The 18,896-nt window shown below is 60.4% G+C and overlaps 1 protein-coding gene across 1 annotated transcript; it reads right to left on the bottom strand.

Annotated features, from left to right (window-relative positions):
• Window positions 1-2,806: 2,806 nt before the first annotated feature.
• On the bottom strand, window positions 2,807-17,825 carry MXD4 (MAX dimerization protein 4). Its single transcript, XM_033105881.1, has 6 exons — window positions 17,612-17,825; window positions 17,405-17,504; window positions 13,723-13,752; window positions 7,749-7,863; window positions 6,505-6,667; window positions 2,807-6,098 (listed from the first exon to the last, which is right to left on the bottom strand). The coding sequence occupies exons 1-6, from the start codon at window positions 17,673-17,675 to the stop codon at window positions 5,941-5,943; spliced, it is 630 nt and encodes a 209-aa protein (XP_032961772.1). The 5' UTR covers window positions 17,676-17,825; the 3' UTR covers window positions 2,807-5,940.
• Between the last annotated feature and the right edge of the window lie 1,071 nt (window positions 17,826-18,896).

The following is an 18,896-nucleotide window of genomic DNA, read 5'->3' as shown; positions in this document are numbered from 1 at the left end:
TTGAGGATATTTATGGACTGTGAGGAGGAACTTAGAGGACCAGAAGATGTGAGAAAGAAAAGGGGCTACTTTATAGAAAGATCCCCGATGACAGGAGAGTGAGACCCCCAAGCACCCAATGTGGTTCTGGAAGTCCACTTTTCCTAGTGACTCCTGGGTCATATCCTGGGCCCACAAATTTTCCATATGATTTTGAATGACTGACTTTGAAAGATGTTTGTGGGGTCAAAAACAACAACAACAAAAACACATAAAAATATAAAGTAAAAATCACAATGGTATTGTCTCCCAGAGTACAAATTACAAACACAATAGGTTCAACTATACAGACTTGGAAACTTTTCTTTGAAAAGTTGACTTACTAGGGCATTTCTGCTCTTGAGATTGCATTTGGAATTTAAGAAAGCAAATATGTTAGACTTACTTCCAGGACAAGCTCTTTCCTCCGATCAAAGTCATATAGGGTTTTAATGGGGTACTTGCACAGTCAAAAGAGAAAGGGAACTGGGGGATGAACCTCCCCCAGAAAGCCCAGGAGAATGGAGTGGAAGAAATAGACCTAAACACAGAGCTGGAAGCATCACGTGGTTTTGTTTTCTTTTCCTCTTTTTCTCCTCCCTGCAGGAATCTTTTTCTCCCACTGATATTAAAATGTACTTTAGGTTTTGGACGATGTCTTTTTACATGTGTTTAAACTGTAGTCTGATGTTAAAGATCATTTGTTTGTAGCTGTACTTTCAGTGATGGTGGCCGGGCTCCATTCTTCAAGCAGTGGGGACTGGGGGCCGCGTCCAAGCAGAGGAGTGACGAGAGAGTTATGTTAGCAGCTTGATTCTGCAGGGACAAAAGTGACAAAAGGTGGCAAGACACAGATGAAGGGAGGCTCCAATGTGCTGGGGAGAGGAGGACCGAGCTGGCTCAGGGTATCTAGGGCAGAGAGCCTCCCTGAGGGCAGAAGCCTGGGGCCTGCTGGCCAGAGAAGCGTGGATGACTCCAGGTTTCCAACTGAGCAAGAAAGTGGCACTCCTTCTTTTCATCCTTCCTATTCTGGAGAAAGCAGAAGATAAGGCTTGTACTGCGGGGTTGGAGGAGAGTGGGTGAAGAATGAGTCTGTCTTCCATCATGTTGACCCTCAGGTGGCAAAGGTGAAAACTCAGTCCTCAAACTCCGGAGCTCACCAAAATGGCCCTGCGGGTTGGGGGTGTGGAAAGTGGCAGCAGAGGGGCTTGGGTGGGAGGGATGTGGTCTCAAAAAGAGCCTTTGGACAGGCTGAGAAGAAGACCGGGAGGCACGAGGAGTTGAGAGCCACTTAGAGCTAAACAGGCAAGTGGCATAATCCCATTCGCGTCCTGGAAAGATCCCTGTGGGGCCAGGGTGTCCTGGGGGCCTGGCCTGGCTTGGGACTGGGAATGGAGGAAAGGAAACACTGCTGCTGATTAGCCCAGATGAGAGCAGCCCCCAATTTAGCTGGCCATAATCCCAACAAAAATGTGACAGGAAGGGACACCGGAGACTCAGGGCCCGCTTCCCAGAGGGGGCTGCAAGCTGAGCCGAGCGCTGAGGATGGGGTGGTGGGTGCTAAGGGCAGCAAAGGCAGGAGTGTGTTGAGTTGAAGGTATAGCAATGGATGAACAAACCAAGGCACCCGGAGCAGATGGGGGCAACAAGACTACCCGAGCTTATTCTTGCTGCCAAGAAGGCAGAGGCAGGTGTCCCATTTTGGAGCGTGCTTGCTATAACCCAGGGCTAGAAGGTGGGGATGGAATGTAGGGAGAGGGGCTTCCCAGAGGACCAGGGTAGGACCTTTCGGTGGGTGACCTGGGGGAGGTGGGTACCTTCCCTGAGCTTCAGTTTCCTGCCTGTGACATGGGCCAGTGTGAGTGTGTCAGGTGCTAACTACATCAGGGCTTAGCACAGCTCCTGGAGCCCTCAGTCCTCAGTAAATAGTGGTGATTTTAAGTCAGTAACATTTGGAATTCAAATGGCCCCCCCTTTACATTCCCAGTAGGAAGTTCCTTGTGTTCTAGGGGTCCCCCCAGGGGGAGTCACACAGGCTCCAGAGGCCAGAGTACTGCTGCCTGCTGCTCCCTGAGGAAGGAGGAACTCAGATCCTCTCCCACAGACACCCTCAATCCTCCTGCAGGTCCCTGCAAGCCATCTCCAGTGTGCTGTGGCCCCACGTCCAGCATGGCAGCCCTGGGCTCCCAGGACAGCCCATCACTCCAGGTGGGCATTTCCTTCCTGTTAACTGCTGGAGCTGCGCTGGCTGTTCCACACCCCTCCCCACACCACAGGTCCTGATGGCGGGAGGCAGAGGCCATGCCTAGGACATTCTGGGGAGGGGACAGGTCCAGGGAGGGTTTCTCAGAGAATCAGCAGCCACTGTATGGGACGGCACATAGAAGCAGGCCAAGGGCACCCACCAAGGGCACGTGGCCGGCATGGAGTGCCCTAAGGGCCAAGCTGTCTTCCTGAGGCAGTGCCCAGCCGCAGGGCCAGAGGCAGTCTGATTGCCAGCAGAAGAGCTCCTGGTTGGCAAACAGGCATGTGTGTGGGAGGGGCCATGGGGGTTCCACCTTTATTCAGCTCCAGGGGTGACTGTCTAGGAGACACCAGTGACCGAAGGGTCTCAGTGGTGGCCAGCCAGCAGGTACAGGAGGACCACAACCATCGACCGGGTGTCCCAGAAAGCAAAGGCATGGGCGGGGCAGTGAGGCTCCCAAGGCGGCCAGTTGGCTCAGGCCCCCTACAGAGGCCGAGGGGAGGAGTCAAACACAGTGATGGAAAGAACTGGAAGCCAGAGGGGTGAGGTATAAAAATCTGTATTTATAATACAAAGACAGAAGGTACAGCACAGCCCCTCCCTGGGAGCAGGTGGGTGGGTGGCCCATCTCTCTCCAGGGAGGATCTTGTAATGCGCCCACGTGGCCAGCACCAGGCCCCCTGGGCGGCCCCAGACTCTGGCACGGAACCTGCCTTAGTGCCCTAGACGTGGCCCAGGGTCAGAGTCCTGTGTGCACAGCAGTGGGGAGGGGACCCCAGGGTAGCTGGCCCAGAAATAAGCAGGGGGTAGGAAGTGGGGGCAGCCTGCCTCACCCAGCAGATGGGGTTGTCTGGGGCAGAAAACAGGGCAGGGCCCTCAGGGCCATAGTTGGGTGTGGGGCTCCATCTGCCCAGGAAAGCAGGCTTGGGCACCGTGCCTCCGAGACCAATCTGCAGAAGCAGGCCCAGGGCTCTAAGGAGGAGCCTTCCTGCAGCCTCCCCAGCCAGCTGGGCCTATACCAGCGTGGTGTGACCTGGAGTGCGGGTCACCTCCCGACGACCGTGGAGACCCAAACCTGAGCCTGCTACAGTGGCACACACAGGCAAGAGGGCACAGGGAGAGAGGGTGCTGTCTGGTGTCTTGCTTTCTACAGAGCTGACAGCTCAGGGATGCTCTTAGCAATCCGTCCGCTGGGTCCTATGGCCACCAGCGACAGCCAACCTGTGCAAATGGCAGGAGCTGGACGGAGCGAGAATGGATGTGTAAGTGCTAGCACCACAGCCTGGCCCCAAGGACCACCTCTCACATGTCTGCCGTGTGGAGAGGGCATCTGGGACCACAGCACCCCAGGTGGCCTGTGAGGCCACCTCCCCGGCCCATATGGGAACCATGGCCTGAAAAGCCATAGTGGAGCTGCCAGTATGGTCAGTTGAAGGCCAAGGCTGGTCACAGGGTAGGATTCTGCTGGCCGGAGGTGTTGGGGGTGGGGTGGGGAGCTGCTGCTTTAAGATGCCTGGACCTGTGAATCCTAAAGCAGGCCCTTACTGCAGGTATTCCTGCCCTGCTCAGAGGATACGGGGAACGCTCAGTGGACATGCTCAGGCAGACAGGGCCCCCGGAACCCTCGTGTAGCTAGAAGGAGGTGCCCACAGAACAGTTTTCCTTACAAGCACCAGCAAGAGGTGTGGACAATCTCCCGAGCTCCTCTGAGCACTGCCCCCACAGGCCTGCTCGTCACCTGCCATCCTGAGCCCACACAGGGCAGGTTCTGTGCCAGAGCTATTTTCAGGGGTTAGGCCACCTACCCTGGGGTGTCTCGGCATGGCTGAAAATAAACACGATCTGGAAATGGGTTACAATGCACTAGAGAGGGAGACAGACACTGCTGGGTCAGTCCACTCCCCGAATATTGCTTACTGCGTGTGGTCCCTGGAACAAGGACTTGGGAACGAAAGGCCAGAAGCTTCCTAATGCCCAGGACTGACCACCCAGGGTGTGCTGTCTTCATCAGCTGCCAATGTATGAAATCTAGAGCCCTCGCCCCCCAGCCTGGGGAGCAGGGCGAGTTCAAGCTGGGTACAGGTGAGAATCTATTTCTCTGGTTAGCAGCCCCTCCCCTCACCCCACCAGGAGGCCAGGCTGCATAGCAGGTTCCCACAAGCTGCTGGGGACATGACATTTTCAGCGACTGGGTCATGGCTCCTCCTGCCAGGTGACAGAAAGCAGCCCCACGGCCCAGTGTAGCCCCTGACCTGGCCCTGTAATCTCTTACTCCCAGGAAGTTATGGATGCTGGGAGGGACTGTCCCATGGGCAGAAGGTGAGGAGGACACCTGCTGGGCAGGTGGAGGGCATCCCGTGAGCCAAGAGGGAGATGCTGGTGGTGTGGTTGGGGTGGGGCCAGACGCCGGACACAAGGCACACTTGGACGATGGTGACAGATAGATGAGTCCCTGAGACGCTGGGTCGCTCCCACCCCTTAGCAAACAAGGACACAACAATGCTAGGAAAATAGAGTACAAAAATCTCGTACAGGAAATAGAAGCGGCAGCACACGCTGACGGCACTCAGCGGGAGGCTTTGGAGCTGTTTTCTCTTCTTAAAAACGTTTCTTTTGTTTTTTGGGAAAGCATCTCTCCCAGGAGCCCTGCTCTGGGTTGCTAGGCAGGCAGTGCAGCCATTATTTATTTATTTATTTATTTTTTAAAGGGATGAGAAAGCTCCTGAGGACCCACTTCCCTCAACTCTCCAGCCCCTGCCACACCTCAGCCCCTGCTGGGAAGAGAAGCCCCCTTCCCTGTGCAGACTGGGCAGGTGACCAGGGGTGGGAGGGGGAGCCAGGCACAGGCCAGGGGCCAGAGTTTGCCCAGAGGACCACTGAAGGCCAACCATCCCTGGACATGTGCCCTCTGGTTCCAAGGAACCCCTGGGTCTGGTGACCATGTGTGTCTGCATGTGTATGCGGGCAGGTGTGCCTAGGCGTGTGCATGTGTACATCTGAGGGACCTAACAGAGCAGAAGCTGCCTAGCTGGGTGTGGGGTGCCCTGGCCTGCCCCAGGAGCCCAGCCCTGGCTCCTGACACCCATGGGGTGCAAAAGCCCCTCCCCACCCTCCTGCCCCAGGGTGCTCACCCGAGTCCCGCCCTTCATGGATCCCTTTGTCCATACTTCAGGAGCCTAGATGGGCAGATGGACGGATGGAGAGCCACTCCCTTCCTTCCTTCCTTCCTTCCTTCCTTCCTTCCTTTCCTTCCTTCCTTCCTTCCTTCCTTTTTTCCTTCCTTCTTTCCTCGGTCCACTCCTTTCTCCTGGGATCCGGGCTAGGGTCTGAGCTCCCGCAGTGGTCATTAAGCCCCTTACACGGCGCCCGCCGAGGTTTGCAGCAATGATATTTAATACTTCTGGAATGATTAGGAATCTGAGAACAAACCGTGGGCGGCTACGCTGGGCTCCAGGATGTGGGAGCTGGACCCGCCCCCTGCAGGGATCCCTGCCCAGCGGGGAGGGGCAGACGGCACAGTGCACCTTGACAGGCAGGCAGGCGGAGGTGGGCAGCCCAGGAGGTGGCTGGAGCTTCCAGAATGGCACAGCAGTGGGCCCACGGAGAGGCTTGAGGGCTGCAGGGTTGATGCACTTGGCTGGATGGGCAGGCGGGCCACGGAGCAGAGACCACTGGGCCTACGAGAGGCCGGGGCAGCCAGGCCGCCGGCATGGGGGCCCATAGCCACCGTCGCTGCAGCCGCCACTCTGCAGGCTATAGTGGTCATCCACGTCACTGCTGCTGCCAACACTGTCCAGCTCACCGGGGCCAAACTCCATGCCCTCGACGTCCACTTCTGGGGAGAGCAGAGGGGATGGGGTCGGGCACGGTGAGGGTGCCAGCGGGGCTCCCTCTAAAGTTAGGGTGGGTCTCTGCCTTTCGTGGAAGCAGAGGCTCTGGGTGGGGGTGCAGGAAAGATGGGGCTCCGGGTCTGCTGCTTGGTTAAGAACACAGCCCCTGAAGCACCATGCCAGGCTGGAGCCCAGCTCTGGCCCTCCTGTGGGCAGGTCACCTTGCCCAACTCGTCCCATTATTTCTGTCACTGCACACAGAGTGCTTGGACGGTGCTGGGGACACAGTGTCACACGGGCATGTGCTCCCCACCCCTCCCTGGCCAACCCCACCTTCCCAGCTTCCCACCTAGGGGCTGCAGGAAGGAAGCACGTGCCCAAGGTCTGTGAGGGCTGCCCCCATGTCCCCACCTTGCTCTGAGTCGTCGGTGGAGACGGCGGAGCCGGTGCTGTCCGTGCGCACGCGCTCCAAGCTCTGCACTGACAGCTGCTCCAGGCGCCTCTTCAGGAAGCGGTGCTCCCGCTGCAGCTGCTCCTTGATGCTCAGTGCCCGGCGGTCCTGCTCCTCTAGTTTCTGGGGGGGTGGAGGCAAGCTGTGAGCCTGGGGGCTACCCTCACCCCCACACTGGAGCACTGAGGCCTGGACAGCTTCCCCATCCCCAACAGGGCCTGGGCCCAGGGCCACAGGGTGCCCAGTCCCTGTGGGCCCCCGAGGCTGGATACACCCCCACCAGGTTGTGACACTAGGCGCCACCTCCCAGCCCAGTGCTCTGTGTCTGCTGACCAGCTCCAGAAGGCCCACAGCCACCAGCCAGCTGGGCCAAGCCAAGTCACAAGTGGTCCTGAAGCCCTGGGACAGCGCTGCCCAGCTCTAGGCTGGCACCTCCTCTCAGAGGACAGCAGTGCCCATGGCAGCTCTTCCTGCACACACTGTGCCCACTGGCCTGTACCTGCCCACCTGGCCCCCTCGTCTTCTCCACAACTTCCCCTGCACTGAGACATTGGGTGCTCTGGGAGGGCCCCAGAACATGGGCCGGGCCTCTCTTGAAACTCCTGTCACCCTGCCTGGGGACGCCCATGCCTGTGCAGGCTCCAGAGGCCCTGTAAGGGGATCAAGACTGCCACGGTTGGCCCAAGTATCACCAGACCCCAAAAACAGCAAGTCTTAGTCTCAGACCTTGGGGGCCTGCCCCAGGCAATGTCTCACTTGGCCCACAGCCCACTGCCAGCCCCCCAAGATCAACCCTGCCCTCTGCCCCCTACTGCTGGGTCCCTACTTCCCACTGGGCTCTCAGCATCAAAGGAACCCCACCCTCCTGGCCCCACTTCTCCTTCCAGGGGCTACCCCTTCATATCCCAGGGCTCCGGAGGAGAGTCTGTCACCCACCTCCACCTTCCCCAGCCCAGAACTGCCACCTCCCACCCGACCCCCACCCAACAAAACCCAGCACGTGCCTGTGGCCACCCGACCCTCAATAGCTCTCACTATTGCACCCCGCCCATGCCTCAAGACGCCCCCCAGGCCCCTGAGGTGCCCCTGCTGGGCAGCTCCCCACCCACCCTGTATCGCTGGTCACCCCTGGGGTACACAGGGCCAGGCTGGGGTCAGCCGCGGCAGCTGGCCGGGCAGGGGCGGTGGGCGCGGCCCTGCTCACCTTGATGTGTGTCTTGGCGCGCTTCAGGAGGCTCAGTGTGGTGTGGCGCGTGCTGTCGGGGCCCAGGGGCACCAGCTGCTTGAGCTGCTCCAGGTACAGCCTGAGTTTGGCTCGTCTGAAAGAGCCAGAGACAGAACCGTCAGGCCAGGCAGCCCAGCCCTCAAGGGCAATGGCAGTGGCAATGGTGGCAGAGCAGGAGGGTGGGGGATGGCCGGCTGGACTCCTGCACAGACTTGCTGAGGGTCCCCTTCTGGAGTTCCTTCCCATCTGGCTGGCAGCAACCCAGCCCTTGGAGCAGCCTGGCACTCACAGCCTTCCAGATGTCCCAGCACAAGAAGAGGACCTGTGGCGGGGGCCAAGGCGACCCCCCGAGCCTCAGCGTGACACTGCCCAAGAGCCTCAGCTCACTCTGCTGTCACCACCCTCCACAGTGGAGTCTGGGGGCTGGAGTTACAGCCCAGAGGAGGTGGGGACGGTGCGGGGTGCTAATCAGGCTGCTCCCAGAGATCCGGGCTCCTCAGACCAATTTACGTTCCCTGCCTCACCAAGAGCAGGGTGCTCACTGGTCTCTCGTCACCACAGAAACATGAGTCCATCCGGGTCACGGAGGGCCAACGACTGGCCCCTCCCACCCTGAGGCTGGCATCCCTTTGGAAACTACTTCTTTCCAGATTTTGTCCCCGGGTCCACCCAGATGAATGCAATGTTTCCACAAAACTGGAATCATAAGACTCAGAGATGTCTGTTCACATAGGGGGCCTCAGGCCTTCTGCCCTTGTACAAATGCTGCCTTTCCTGGCTCATCTTGTCTGGGGTGGGCAGGCGGGCAGAGATGGGGAGGCGGCCAAAGCTCACCCCCAGAGCACGCTCTGGCCACCATGATGATGTGGAATCCGCCCGCCCAGCATCCTCAGGGTGTCAGAGCCCATAGTTGGCTGAGGCTGTTTCTGCTCAGCTTAAGTTCCTACAAGACGGCGGGGGCTGGGACTGCCCTGCTGAGGCCCCTGTGGGCACACGCTTCCCCCAGGGAGCGCCAACATGGGTTGTCGCATCTTTTCATCTCCATTCTCTATGTTCCAGAGCCCCAGCAAAACCACAGTCTTGCTCAGCCTTAGAGACCCTGGGAGAAAGCAGGCAGGGATGGCCACCTCCTCTGGAAGAGAGCACCTAGGGCCTGAAAGCAGTCCGAGGGCAACCCTGCCCTGCAGAAAGGCTGACTGCGCTGCCACTCTGTGTGTGGGCTCAGTCTGTGTCCCACGTCCACGCAGCACCCGCCTGCTGACCAAGCATCTCCCCACAAAGCACCCTGGGTCCTGGAAGTTCTCCGGGGTGAACAAGTTAGGACATAGGCAGAGGCTGTGCTCGGCCTCGAGGCCATGAGGAGCTGAGGCCTGAACTGCCTGGGCCCTGGGGACCTGCACGCGGAGGGTCCTGGGCTCTGCTTCAAGGCTGAAGGGTCTTCAGAGGCAAGCCCTCACCTCTACACGGGCACAGAGCTGGGGAAGGGGACGTACTGCAGCGTCCGGAAGTCACACCTCTGGGTCCCAGGCCACTGCTCCATGACACCCTGATCCCCCAGAGTCCAGGAACCTCAGCCTCCTCACCTCGGTGCCCTGCTAAGGATGGCGCCACTAGGAGCAGAGCTCTGTGCTCAAGGAAGGGCTTGCTAATCAGGGACCCACCGCCCACCACCCCGTCACAGTGAGGCCTCATGTCCACTCATTCTACAGCAAATGGCAATTCTTACAATCCACGTTTAATACATACTCAGTATGTGATCTCTGTGAGAAATCAGAGAACGCAAATCAACAGAAAAAAATAAAAAAGAATGAAAAGTACCCCAAATCCCACCACCCAGAGACAATCAACAATCTCACCATTCCAGTAAATCATGAATGTTAAATCATGAATGTTAAGTGAAAAAAGTTGGCATACAAAACCACCTATGTGACAAGTGACCCAATATTGTTTTAAAAAATAAAGCAGCAGACGCACACGAGAGACTCAACAGGACACAATGAAGAGCAGGAAGCATGCGTCTCCAGGTAAGGTGCTTGGCAACGTTTATTTCTTTGACTTTGTGCTTTTTTTTGTTTTGTTTTGTATTTTCCAGGTTTTCTATGCTAAAAAAACCACATAATACTTTTACAATCAGAAAAAGACACATTTGTACAAGAAAGAAAAAACACAGCTAAAGACAAGTAACAGTGGAAAAATATTTGCAATACACATAAAAGACAAACGGTTAGTATTCATGACATTTTGAGCTCATACACATCAAAAATAAAAAGAGGAGTTTCTTGATGTGAAAACGGGCAAAGGACACAAACAGGCAAGATGCAGAACACAGATGGCGAACCTAACACAGGACTGACTGCACCTCAGTTTCTAGGAAATGAAAACTCACTGAGGAGACATGAGTTTGGGCAGAAATGAAAAGCAGTGACTGGTTCTCGGGCAGGCCAGTGCCTGGGTCCCTTCATGCTTCATGGGTGGACGGCAGTTCTGAAGGGCCATCGCAGCGCCTCAAACCCTGGACCCGCATTTCTACTTCTCAATTTTGGTCCCACAAAGCTACCCCCCAATATGCACATGTCTGCGTACCCAGCGTTCACTGCAGCACTGTCTGTGTTAACCAGCGGGCCGAGCTAAGAGCCTGCAGTGCAGGTGCGAGTCCTGTGCCGGAGTCAGCACGAGGAGGCGGAGGAGAGCCCAGGGACACAGGCAGCGCTCAGGTGGTGTCAGGTGCAAGGTCAAGTTAGGAAATAGCAGTTAACAAGGTCTTGTTCTTATCCAAGTTAGTACCTGTGTGGAGGAGGATGCAGGCGTGGTCTCCCAGCTGCCTAGGATGGCTGGCGGGGGTTGGGGGGGGCCATAGGGGAAGTCCACGCGTGTCCGTGACGTACATGAACGGTCTGCTTTGGAAATCATAAAGCAGACACTTCTCAAGAGACAAAGAGGCCGCCGGACCCGTCTGTGTCATGTTTAAGCTGGACAACATGCCCACCCAGCCCCAGAAGAGATGGCTACGGGGCCCGCTGCAGGTCCCCACCCTCCTGAGCCCCCGTGTCGTGTCCTGTGGGGAGTGGGCATCCCCAGGGCCTCCCTGGGCTGGAGGGGTGCCAAGACCCTGCAGACCGGGGCTGTACTGGGCTCCCGCTAAGCCCTCCTCTGAGGAGGCTACATGGCCCCAGTCCCCCGCCAGAGCCCTGCGGTTGTCCCCAGCATTCCCAGGAGCTTGGAAAACCCACCACCTCCTGAAGGATCCCTGTGTGGACGCAGGAGGCAGAACCTGCCTCTGGGAATCACAGCACTCAAGTTCAGAGTGGCTCTCGTGGCTGGCCACAGCCCAGCCCTTGATGCGGCCCTTCCCAGCGCCTCACCACAAGCCCTGCTCCCTGCAGGAGGGCCCAGAGCTCCGGGCCATCCCCTGGCATCTGAGGGGCAGGGTCCCAGCAGGCTGGCGGAGCCACTGAACACGCCTGGCCGGCCTGGCTGTCGCACTGGTGGCAAGGAAATGCTCTGGGGGTGGGACAGGGAGCAAGAGTAGCTCCTTTCTCCCCGCCCGCTCACCTGCACTTTCTAGCTGTGAGGTTTATAAAGGCCACATGTGGCTTCATTGGGAGGGACCCACCCAGGACCTGGACAACCATCTCCATGCTGGGGAGAGGTAATGGGGGCCTGACTGAGGCCTTGGGCTGGCCTTTGGGGTGGGCCTGCCACTCCAGGGGGCGCTGAGGGCCCCCTTCCCCCACACATGCAAAAGCTAAAGCCTGGAGCTGGGGAGGGGGTAGATTCATCCTGTCAAGGAACATGTGACCTCCACGACCCCCAGGCCACTGGGTTCAGTAGCCAAGTATTCTTCTTAGCAGACCCGCTGGACCTGCTGTCTAGGAGGGGAGGAGGGGAGGAGGGCCAGGGCCAGGCTGGGGTGGCCTGAGGCTGACCAGCCCCCCGCAGAGCAGTCCCTGCAGGCCCAATGTGGGCATGCCTCCAGGGCCTGCCTCCCTGGGGGCTGGCCGGTGACCCAGCCAGGTGCTTCCTTCCTTCCTCGGGACAGCACACAGCCCTTCCTGTGGCCAGCAGCCAGGAGCATCTGGCATTAGCACTGGGCAGCCACAGGTACAGCTATGACCAAGGTCCCTGCAAGGGTCCCAAGCTCCAGGCCTGTGGGCTCCTCAGGGCTGTCCATACCTGCCTACTGGCCAGCCAGGAGCAGAGACCTGGGCACTGGGCTGGGGGGTGGCCTACAGAGACCAGGCTGCTCATCATCCTACCTCTGTGTCCCAAAAGGTCCTCACAAGGCGCAGACTAAAGGCAGGCTCTGAGAGAAGATGGCTGAGGCCAAAGCCAGGGTCAAGGGGCAGTTGCAGGGTTCCAAGCCCAGCCCGTCCTTTGCTGAAGGGCTGCCATGCCCTTGCCACCAAGCTCCTTAATGTCAACCTCTTTGTCTGCCCATATGAGAGGCACCATCCCCAGGAAGCCTTCCCCAGAATACCCCATGTGCCTGCCCAAGCTCCTGGGTCCCCGTCAAGGCTCGTTGTCTCCTCCGGCCTGGCAGCGACCCCAGCGCCTGCCTGGCTGTCTGGGCTCCTGCACCTGCCCCACCTCCATGGCCCTGGGAGCCCCTCAGACACACAGGGCCGGTCCAGGAAGTGCAGCTCCTCTAGAGAACACGGTGTTCTGTCCCTGCCCAGCGCCCGCCCAGCAGAGGCCTGACCCCAGGGGAGCGGAAGTTGGCGCTGCCATGGGTGTAGATGTGTGTGTGGCGGAGACAGGGGGGATACACAGAGACCTGGCCAAGCTGCAGAGCAAGCTGGGAAGGTTCAACTAGGATGCAGACCTGAGAGAGAGAGAGAGAGAGAGAGAGAGAGAGAGAGAGAGAGAGAGAGAAAGAGAGAGAGACACACACACGCACACACACACACGCACGCACACAAGCACACACACACTCCAACCCAAGAAGACAGGAAAGAGCTGGCCCATTTTGCAGATGGAGCAAAGGTCCGGAGAAAGCTTCTGCCCAGCATCCCTTGGGGATCATCCCTGGTCCTGGCATCGGGGTTCCTGCCTGTGGGGCCTCCACGCCCACCCACAGCTCCCACTGTCGCTGTGAGATCAGTCCTGATGGTACCTGCTCACAGGGGGTGAGCTTGCCAGTTCCTCATCCCCACTGCTGAGCAGGTCTCAGGTCACAGAGACCCTGTGGGCAGAGTGAGGCCTGCAGCCAGGCTGGGGCCAGCCAGGGGAGGGAGGCCCAGCAGCAGAGGACATCGGATCCGGGGTGACTGGGGCTGGAGCAAGAAGACTCCTCAGAGACCGTGCTGCCCTTCCTGCTTCTCACCAAGTGTCCCCTCCCCCAGGAGGACCCAGAGTGGACCTGGCCCTGCAGCCAGTGGCTGGACATGAAGTGGGCGCCCCTGGATCCTGCCCGGCCACAGCTTCCCGTCCGGCCCACATGGCCTGGGCCTGGCTGCGCACCGCACTGCCCCTTGGACAAGACTCTAGCAGGAGCTCCTCGGAAGGTGGGCCCCAGGGCGCAGGGGGCCCAGAGCAAGAGAGCTGAACCGTCCTGGTGGGAGGCCAGCATCCCAAAGGCTAAAGACTTGCTCCCAAAGGGGCTCAGACGCCCCAAAGTAGATGGATCTCCTCCTCTAGGGAGCAGGCCCTAACTGCCACACAGCACAAGGGGCTCTATCCTAATTACCCACCCACACCTGGCCCTGGACTGCAGGCCATGCCCCCAGGCCTGGGCCCCACCCCTGCCTCCCAGCATGGGAGTTCCTGAGAGCAGAGCCTGGCTCCTCCTTCAAGACCGACCCTTTCCAAGATGAGGGCGCAGCATGGTCAGCCATACCCAGGACAGATGAGGCTGAGGGTAGGGGGTGGCTGGCAGCAGCATCTCCTCAGAACAGGGGGGACGTGTCAGGCAGCTCACACAGGGGACTGGAGGTGGGGGTAGGGGATCACTTACCTGTGCTTTTCTAGTTCATTGTGTGAAGACCTGTTTAGAGAGACAGAAAAACAGAGCTCACTCCACGGCCCACCAGCGTGCACGAACGACGCTCGCTGGACTGACGGCCTGGCCCCTACGGACGGGGGCAGGAGAACCTGGGCTGCAGGACGGCCCTGGGCAGGGAGGCCTGCGGCACGGGAGCAGCAGCCAAGTCAAAAGGCTGGGGAGAGCTTGCACCAAGTGATAAGAACTAGAGACACAGAGGCACAGCCATGTCCAGCGGTGCCCAGGGCCACCCAGCTCACCTAGTGAGACATGTGGGGGATAGGTCAGCAGGAAGGTCCAGGTCCCTTCCAGAGAGGTGGGCGAGGCCCAAGGAGCCATGGTGGCCAGTCCTAGGCTGACCTACCCTGTGCTCCCAAGGCTACCTGGGCACTGAGCTGCCTGTCTTTTGTTCCCCACTTCCCGAGGCCAGTGGTGTCCTTGGAGCCATATGGACTTGTGTCCAGTGGTGTCCTTGGAGCACAGAGGGCAATAGCAGGTGAGCACAGAGGCCAGGACTTCAGGACACGGGCAGTCCTGTCCCGGCATTGCCAGCCAGCGCACCATCCCCACTGCCTCAGGCTCACACACTGGCATGATCACAGCCCATCAAACCCATGGACACCCAGGGACAGAGCAGACCCAGCCCACGAGGGACCAGCCCATAAGGGAGCCTCTGAGACATGGATGCTTCTTGGGCCAGTGGGCAGCGGGGAGACGAAGCTGGCCCTTCCGCTTTCCTCCAGGTCATGGTCTGGCAGGAGTGGCTGCCCTGGGCCCGAGCTCGGTCTCTCTGGGGCAGTGGCCCATCTGCGGCTCAAGCCCTGCCCATCTGGCCCATTCACACAGGGGCAGAGTCCTGAGCCCCGCATGGGCAGTGCCCCAGCCATTGCCCTGTGGGACAGTGAGGTAGTGGGGCCAAGCTCCCATTTCCAGGTCACCCCCGCCCCCCAGGCCAGGCCAGAGAGGGCTCCTAGGCCACCAAGCCTGCCTCATATGAGAGCAGAGAACCAGGCCACCAAAACCTGTGTCCCCCAACCCTCACCCCTTCCTGGAGCTTCCGTTGAGCTCTGCCTGCCTGCCCTCACTCTCTCCTCCTCCAGGAACTTAGGCTTAGGCATCTCTCACCCCCACTCCTTGGGCCAGGGTGCCTCCCCATTCCGCCTGCCTCTGCCACCTGCCATGCTTTGTGGCCCACCACAGCCAATTGGGGCCCAAGGCTTCCCTTCCTCCCACCGGGGCAGCCGGCTCCTGGGCCTCCCTGTGCAGCCTCAGGACTGCATCCAGACTCAGGTACCAGGGGCCTCAGGGCCTGCTGGTCACGTGGGCTGGGCAAGGAGCCTCAGAACCTCTGCCAGGGCCAGTCGGGGCTGGAGGGGCACAGCCACCAGGCTCCTCGCGGGCCTGAACTGCAGCCCAGTGGTGTGGGTCTGTAGGTCTGCCCACTTGTGAGGGATGCAGGAGTAAGCAGGTGTCCTTCAATGTAGAGAAGCCCACCCACCCCCTCAGAGGGTGGGCAGGACCCTTCCCTGCAGGGAGAAGAGCCCCTCCTGGCCAGGACACACCCATGGGAGCCTTGGAGGGAGTCACCACACAGGTACCAGCAGTGCCTGTCACGGTCTATGCTTCTCAGGGTGGCCTCGGGACAGGTGAAATGCCCCGGCCAGAGCTGTGCTAAGTGTGTTCCTGGCATCACCTGGTTTGCCCCTCACTTCAACCCTCTGAGGTAGCTATTCTGTCCCCCTCCCCCCAGCAGGCTAGCTCCAGGCTCTCCTGCTGAACAACTGCCCTGAAAGCCCTTGCTGGAGCCCTCGGCAGCCACTGGGGCTGCTGTCTCAGCCCACACACGTTGTCCTCCTGCCCTACTACCCTCCCCTCACCTTGGTTCCAGCTGTGCCCATCTTTTCCCTCACCTTGGTGGGACACAAAAGCCTTCCAAGTGTGGGACTGTCCCGCCCAGTCAGAGCCCCGGGTCCTCCAGGCCCTGCTCTGCCCTAGCCCCTGCTCTGGGCTGGCTGAGGCCCAGCTGAGCCAGGACAGCCTCAAGGGGCGTCTCTGTGAGCCTGGGGTGGCTCGGGCACTGGGGGAGTCGGGCTCTGCCCACAGGAGCAGCAGCGAGGTGTGCCCCAGCCTGGGAGACCCTCTCGGTCCCTTCCAGTGCCCTCAAGGTCTCCATCCCGGCAGAACGTAGAGGACCAGGACCCACTCGAAAAAGGAGTCCCGAGGTGGGAGGGTGGCCTGGGCAAGTAGTTCAATCTTTCTCTGCCTCGGTTTCCTCAGTCCTAAAATGGAGATAAAAATAACGGCTCCTTCATGGGGTTAGGTGAATATTAGTTAGCATGTGTGTGAAACAGTATGTAGGAAGTACTCACACAGCCTTGGCTGTGATTCTGGTTATCTTTTTTGGGTACGCCATGCCATGGGAGTCCAAGATCATGTCTGGGAGCTTCTCATGGGTGGTATGGCACTTGGGACACTGAGAGCCCACAGCAGGGGCCTAGCTAGCTCACTGAGGAGGCCTGAGGCAGTGGTGCCCCCCACGCCCCCATGCATGTCTTTTCCCAAACTGTCCCCAGCAGGGGACCAGGGGCCGGGACTCAGAAGCATGTCCAAGCCAGGGCAGATGGAGACAAACAATTCCTTGCCAGGCCCAGGCGCCAGGACGTCACAGGAGATGAGTCCTTGTGCCAGCCTTTCTGTTTCCCAAGAACGGACAGGCCACAGGAATGAACCGCACCCTCTGCCAAGGGGCCCCGAAGCCCCCCAAAGTGCAGCTCCCAGCCTGATGACAGACCTGGTCTGGGCCAAAGTGGGCCCTGGGCAGTGTCAGGTGTCCTCTGGTCCTCCTGGCAGCCAGGAGAGTGGAACCCCACGGGAGCCCTAGCTGAGGGTCCCCACTCCCCACCCAGGGCTGTGCACCCCTGCTTCTGCAACCTGAGTGGAGGCCAGAGGACCAGAGACTCTGGTACTAGGAGAAGCTGCAGCATAGCACCCTGCCCCCTCTCTCTCCTCCCCCTTAAAAAGGGTCCCAAGTCCCAAAGAAGGAGACCCCTACACTTGTCACCAGTTTCACTTGTGTCAGGAGGCCGGCAGGATCGTGAGCACCATGAAGGAGTGGAGGCCCAGGGCAGGGCCTCTGTGCCGCCTTCTTTGTCCAGGCCACTGGGGGTGGGGGGTGGGGGGAATCAGCCTAGCAGCAGGGCTCGCCCCTAGGACACAGTCGGAGAGATGAGGCCCACCCAACCACCTGCGGTGAGCTGAGATCAGGGCGGGTAACCCCACGTTGCTCTGCACCAAGCCTCAGTCTCCCCAGACCCAAGGGGCACCGGCCAACACCCACTGACAACTTTTTTCCTGCCCAGAAAAGTCCAGAACAACTTGGGGGCGGGGAGCCGCTGCGGGAGGAGACCCCGGACGGCGGGGCTGTACGCGTGGCACTGTTTACGCGAGAGGCCGAGGAGGCGCGGCCCGCAGGAAGATGGCGACGGCGCGGGCGGGGCCGGGCGGGCGGGGCTGCGGCCGCGGCCCCGGCGTGCCTCCTCCTCCAGGCTGGCCGCCGGGGCGCACGGCGGAGGCCCGGCTGCGGGCCGGGGATCCGGGTCGAGGGAAGGCAGTCGGGGGGAAGGAAGGCCAGGGTCGGCCGCGCGAGGGGCGGTACCTGTTGTTCGGGGCCTTGCGCACCAGGCCGGCCGCCTTTGTTTTCTTCCTGGCGAAGTCGCCGTCGAAGGGCAGCACCGAGGCGTAGCCGTGCTCGGCCTCTGCGGACAGACGGTGCGGTCAGCGGGCCCTGTCCCGGTCCCGGTCCCGCCGCTGCCAGCCCGCCCGCCCTCCCGCGGCCCGGCGCACAAAGGGGCGCGGGCGCTACCTCGGTCCCTGCGCTCCAGGTACTCAGCCGCCTCCAGCAGGATCAACAAGGAGTTCAGCTCCATCCTCCGGCCCGCCCTTGCGCTCCGGGACGGCGGCGGCCGCTGCCCGGCCCACTCCGGCCGGCTCCGCTCGCCGCCTGCCCCGCGCGCCCGGCGGCCCCACTGCCCCGACTCCCGCGGACTCCCTGTGCGCTCGGCCGCCACCCTCCGCCTCCGGTCCTCAAATTGACACTTATGGGCGAGCGGCGGCCGGCACAGCCAATGGGGGCCAGTACTCGGGCTCCGGGGGCGGACGTTGGCCCCAGTCAGGCCAATCGGAACCGGCCGAACGCCTCGGGCCGGGCCGAGAATGTTGACAGATGCGATGCTCGGTTGGGATAGGCCCGCCGCGCTAGTAACAATTTAGAAGCCCAAGCTTAGCAACAGCACGTGGTGGCCCGGCCCCCGCGCTAGCTGACTGGCGGCCGGCGTGCATGTTAAGTAGTCGCCGCACGCCGATTGGCCCAGAGCGGTCTATGTAAAATAGGCACCGCGGACCAATGGCTGGCTGCGAGGCTCGCGGCCAATGAGGACGCCGCGGCCGGACGCGTTGCCGAGAGGAAGCAGAGCGCGGTGGGACTGCCCGACGCCCGGCCCTGCGCGAGGGCCCGTTAGGGCGCGGGGAGCGTCTGGAGCGCCTCTCTGCTCCCAGGTCTGCACACAGTGAGAGGGAACCTCTTGCCCCTGAGCCATCTGCAGCACTGGCTCCGCGGGAGCACAGGGCCTGGCTGTGACCTTAGTGGTCTCGCGTAGGGCTGCAAAACGACACCCCTTCCTGGGACGAAGAGTGATCCCAGGAGAGCCCGGGGCTTGGAAGAGGGGCGCAGACAGTCTGAGCCTAAAAGCCAAACCGCCTTGAGGATCTCAACTGGGAAGCTGAGGCCCGGGTGGGGTGTCTGTCTCAGAGCTGTCTAGCGGACCCCAGAGCTGAAGGAGGAGCTCTAGGCTTAGAGAAGCGGGGCAAAGATTTGCCGACACAACCTGGAGGGGCTCCCATGCGTGGAAGGCTGCGTGCTCCTGTCTGGTCGGAATGGTGAGGACTTTCGGAGAGGCAGGCGCTGGTGCCCTCTGGCCAAGGGAGCACATTCTGGGGAAGAGAGGTGCACTCCGTGGGAAGGGAGACAGCATCTCAAGCTCCCAGCTGGCCGGTGGCCCTGGCAACCCCTGACCCTAAAATGGCCCCATAGGAGCAGGGACTGGCAGCCCGGGGGCAGCCGCAGACTGGCCTCAGTCACCCTTGATCTT

The sequence above is a fragment of the Rhinolophus ferrumequinum genome, chromosome 5, assembly GCF_004115265.2.
Source record: "Rhinolophus ferrumequinum isolate MPI-CBG mRhiFer1 chromosome 5, mRhiFer1_v1.p, whole genome shotgun sequence".
Lineage (NCBI taxonomy): Eukaryota > Metazoa > Chordata > Mammalia > Chiroptera > Rhinolophidae > Rhinolophus > Rhinolophus ferrumequinum.
The sequence above is the reverse complement of the archived record's forward strand: the minus strand, read 5'-3'. Positions and strand labels throughout refer to the sequence as shown.

Bases quoted from the DNA above. Each gene is read 5' to 3' on its own strand.
- MXD4 (XM_033105881.1), bottom strand. From the start codon at position 17,675: ATGGAGCTGAACTCCTTGTTGATCCTGCTGGAGGCGGCTGAGTACCTG. The intron at 6,668-7,748 runs GTGAGCAGGGCC...CCACCCCCCCAG, and splicing joins GCGCCAAGACACACATCAAG to AAACTAGAGGAGCAGGACCG. The intron at 6,099-6,504 runs GTGGGGACATGG...TGCTCTCCCCAG, and splicing joins CACCGACGACTCAGAGCAAG to AAGTGGACGTCGAGGGCATG.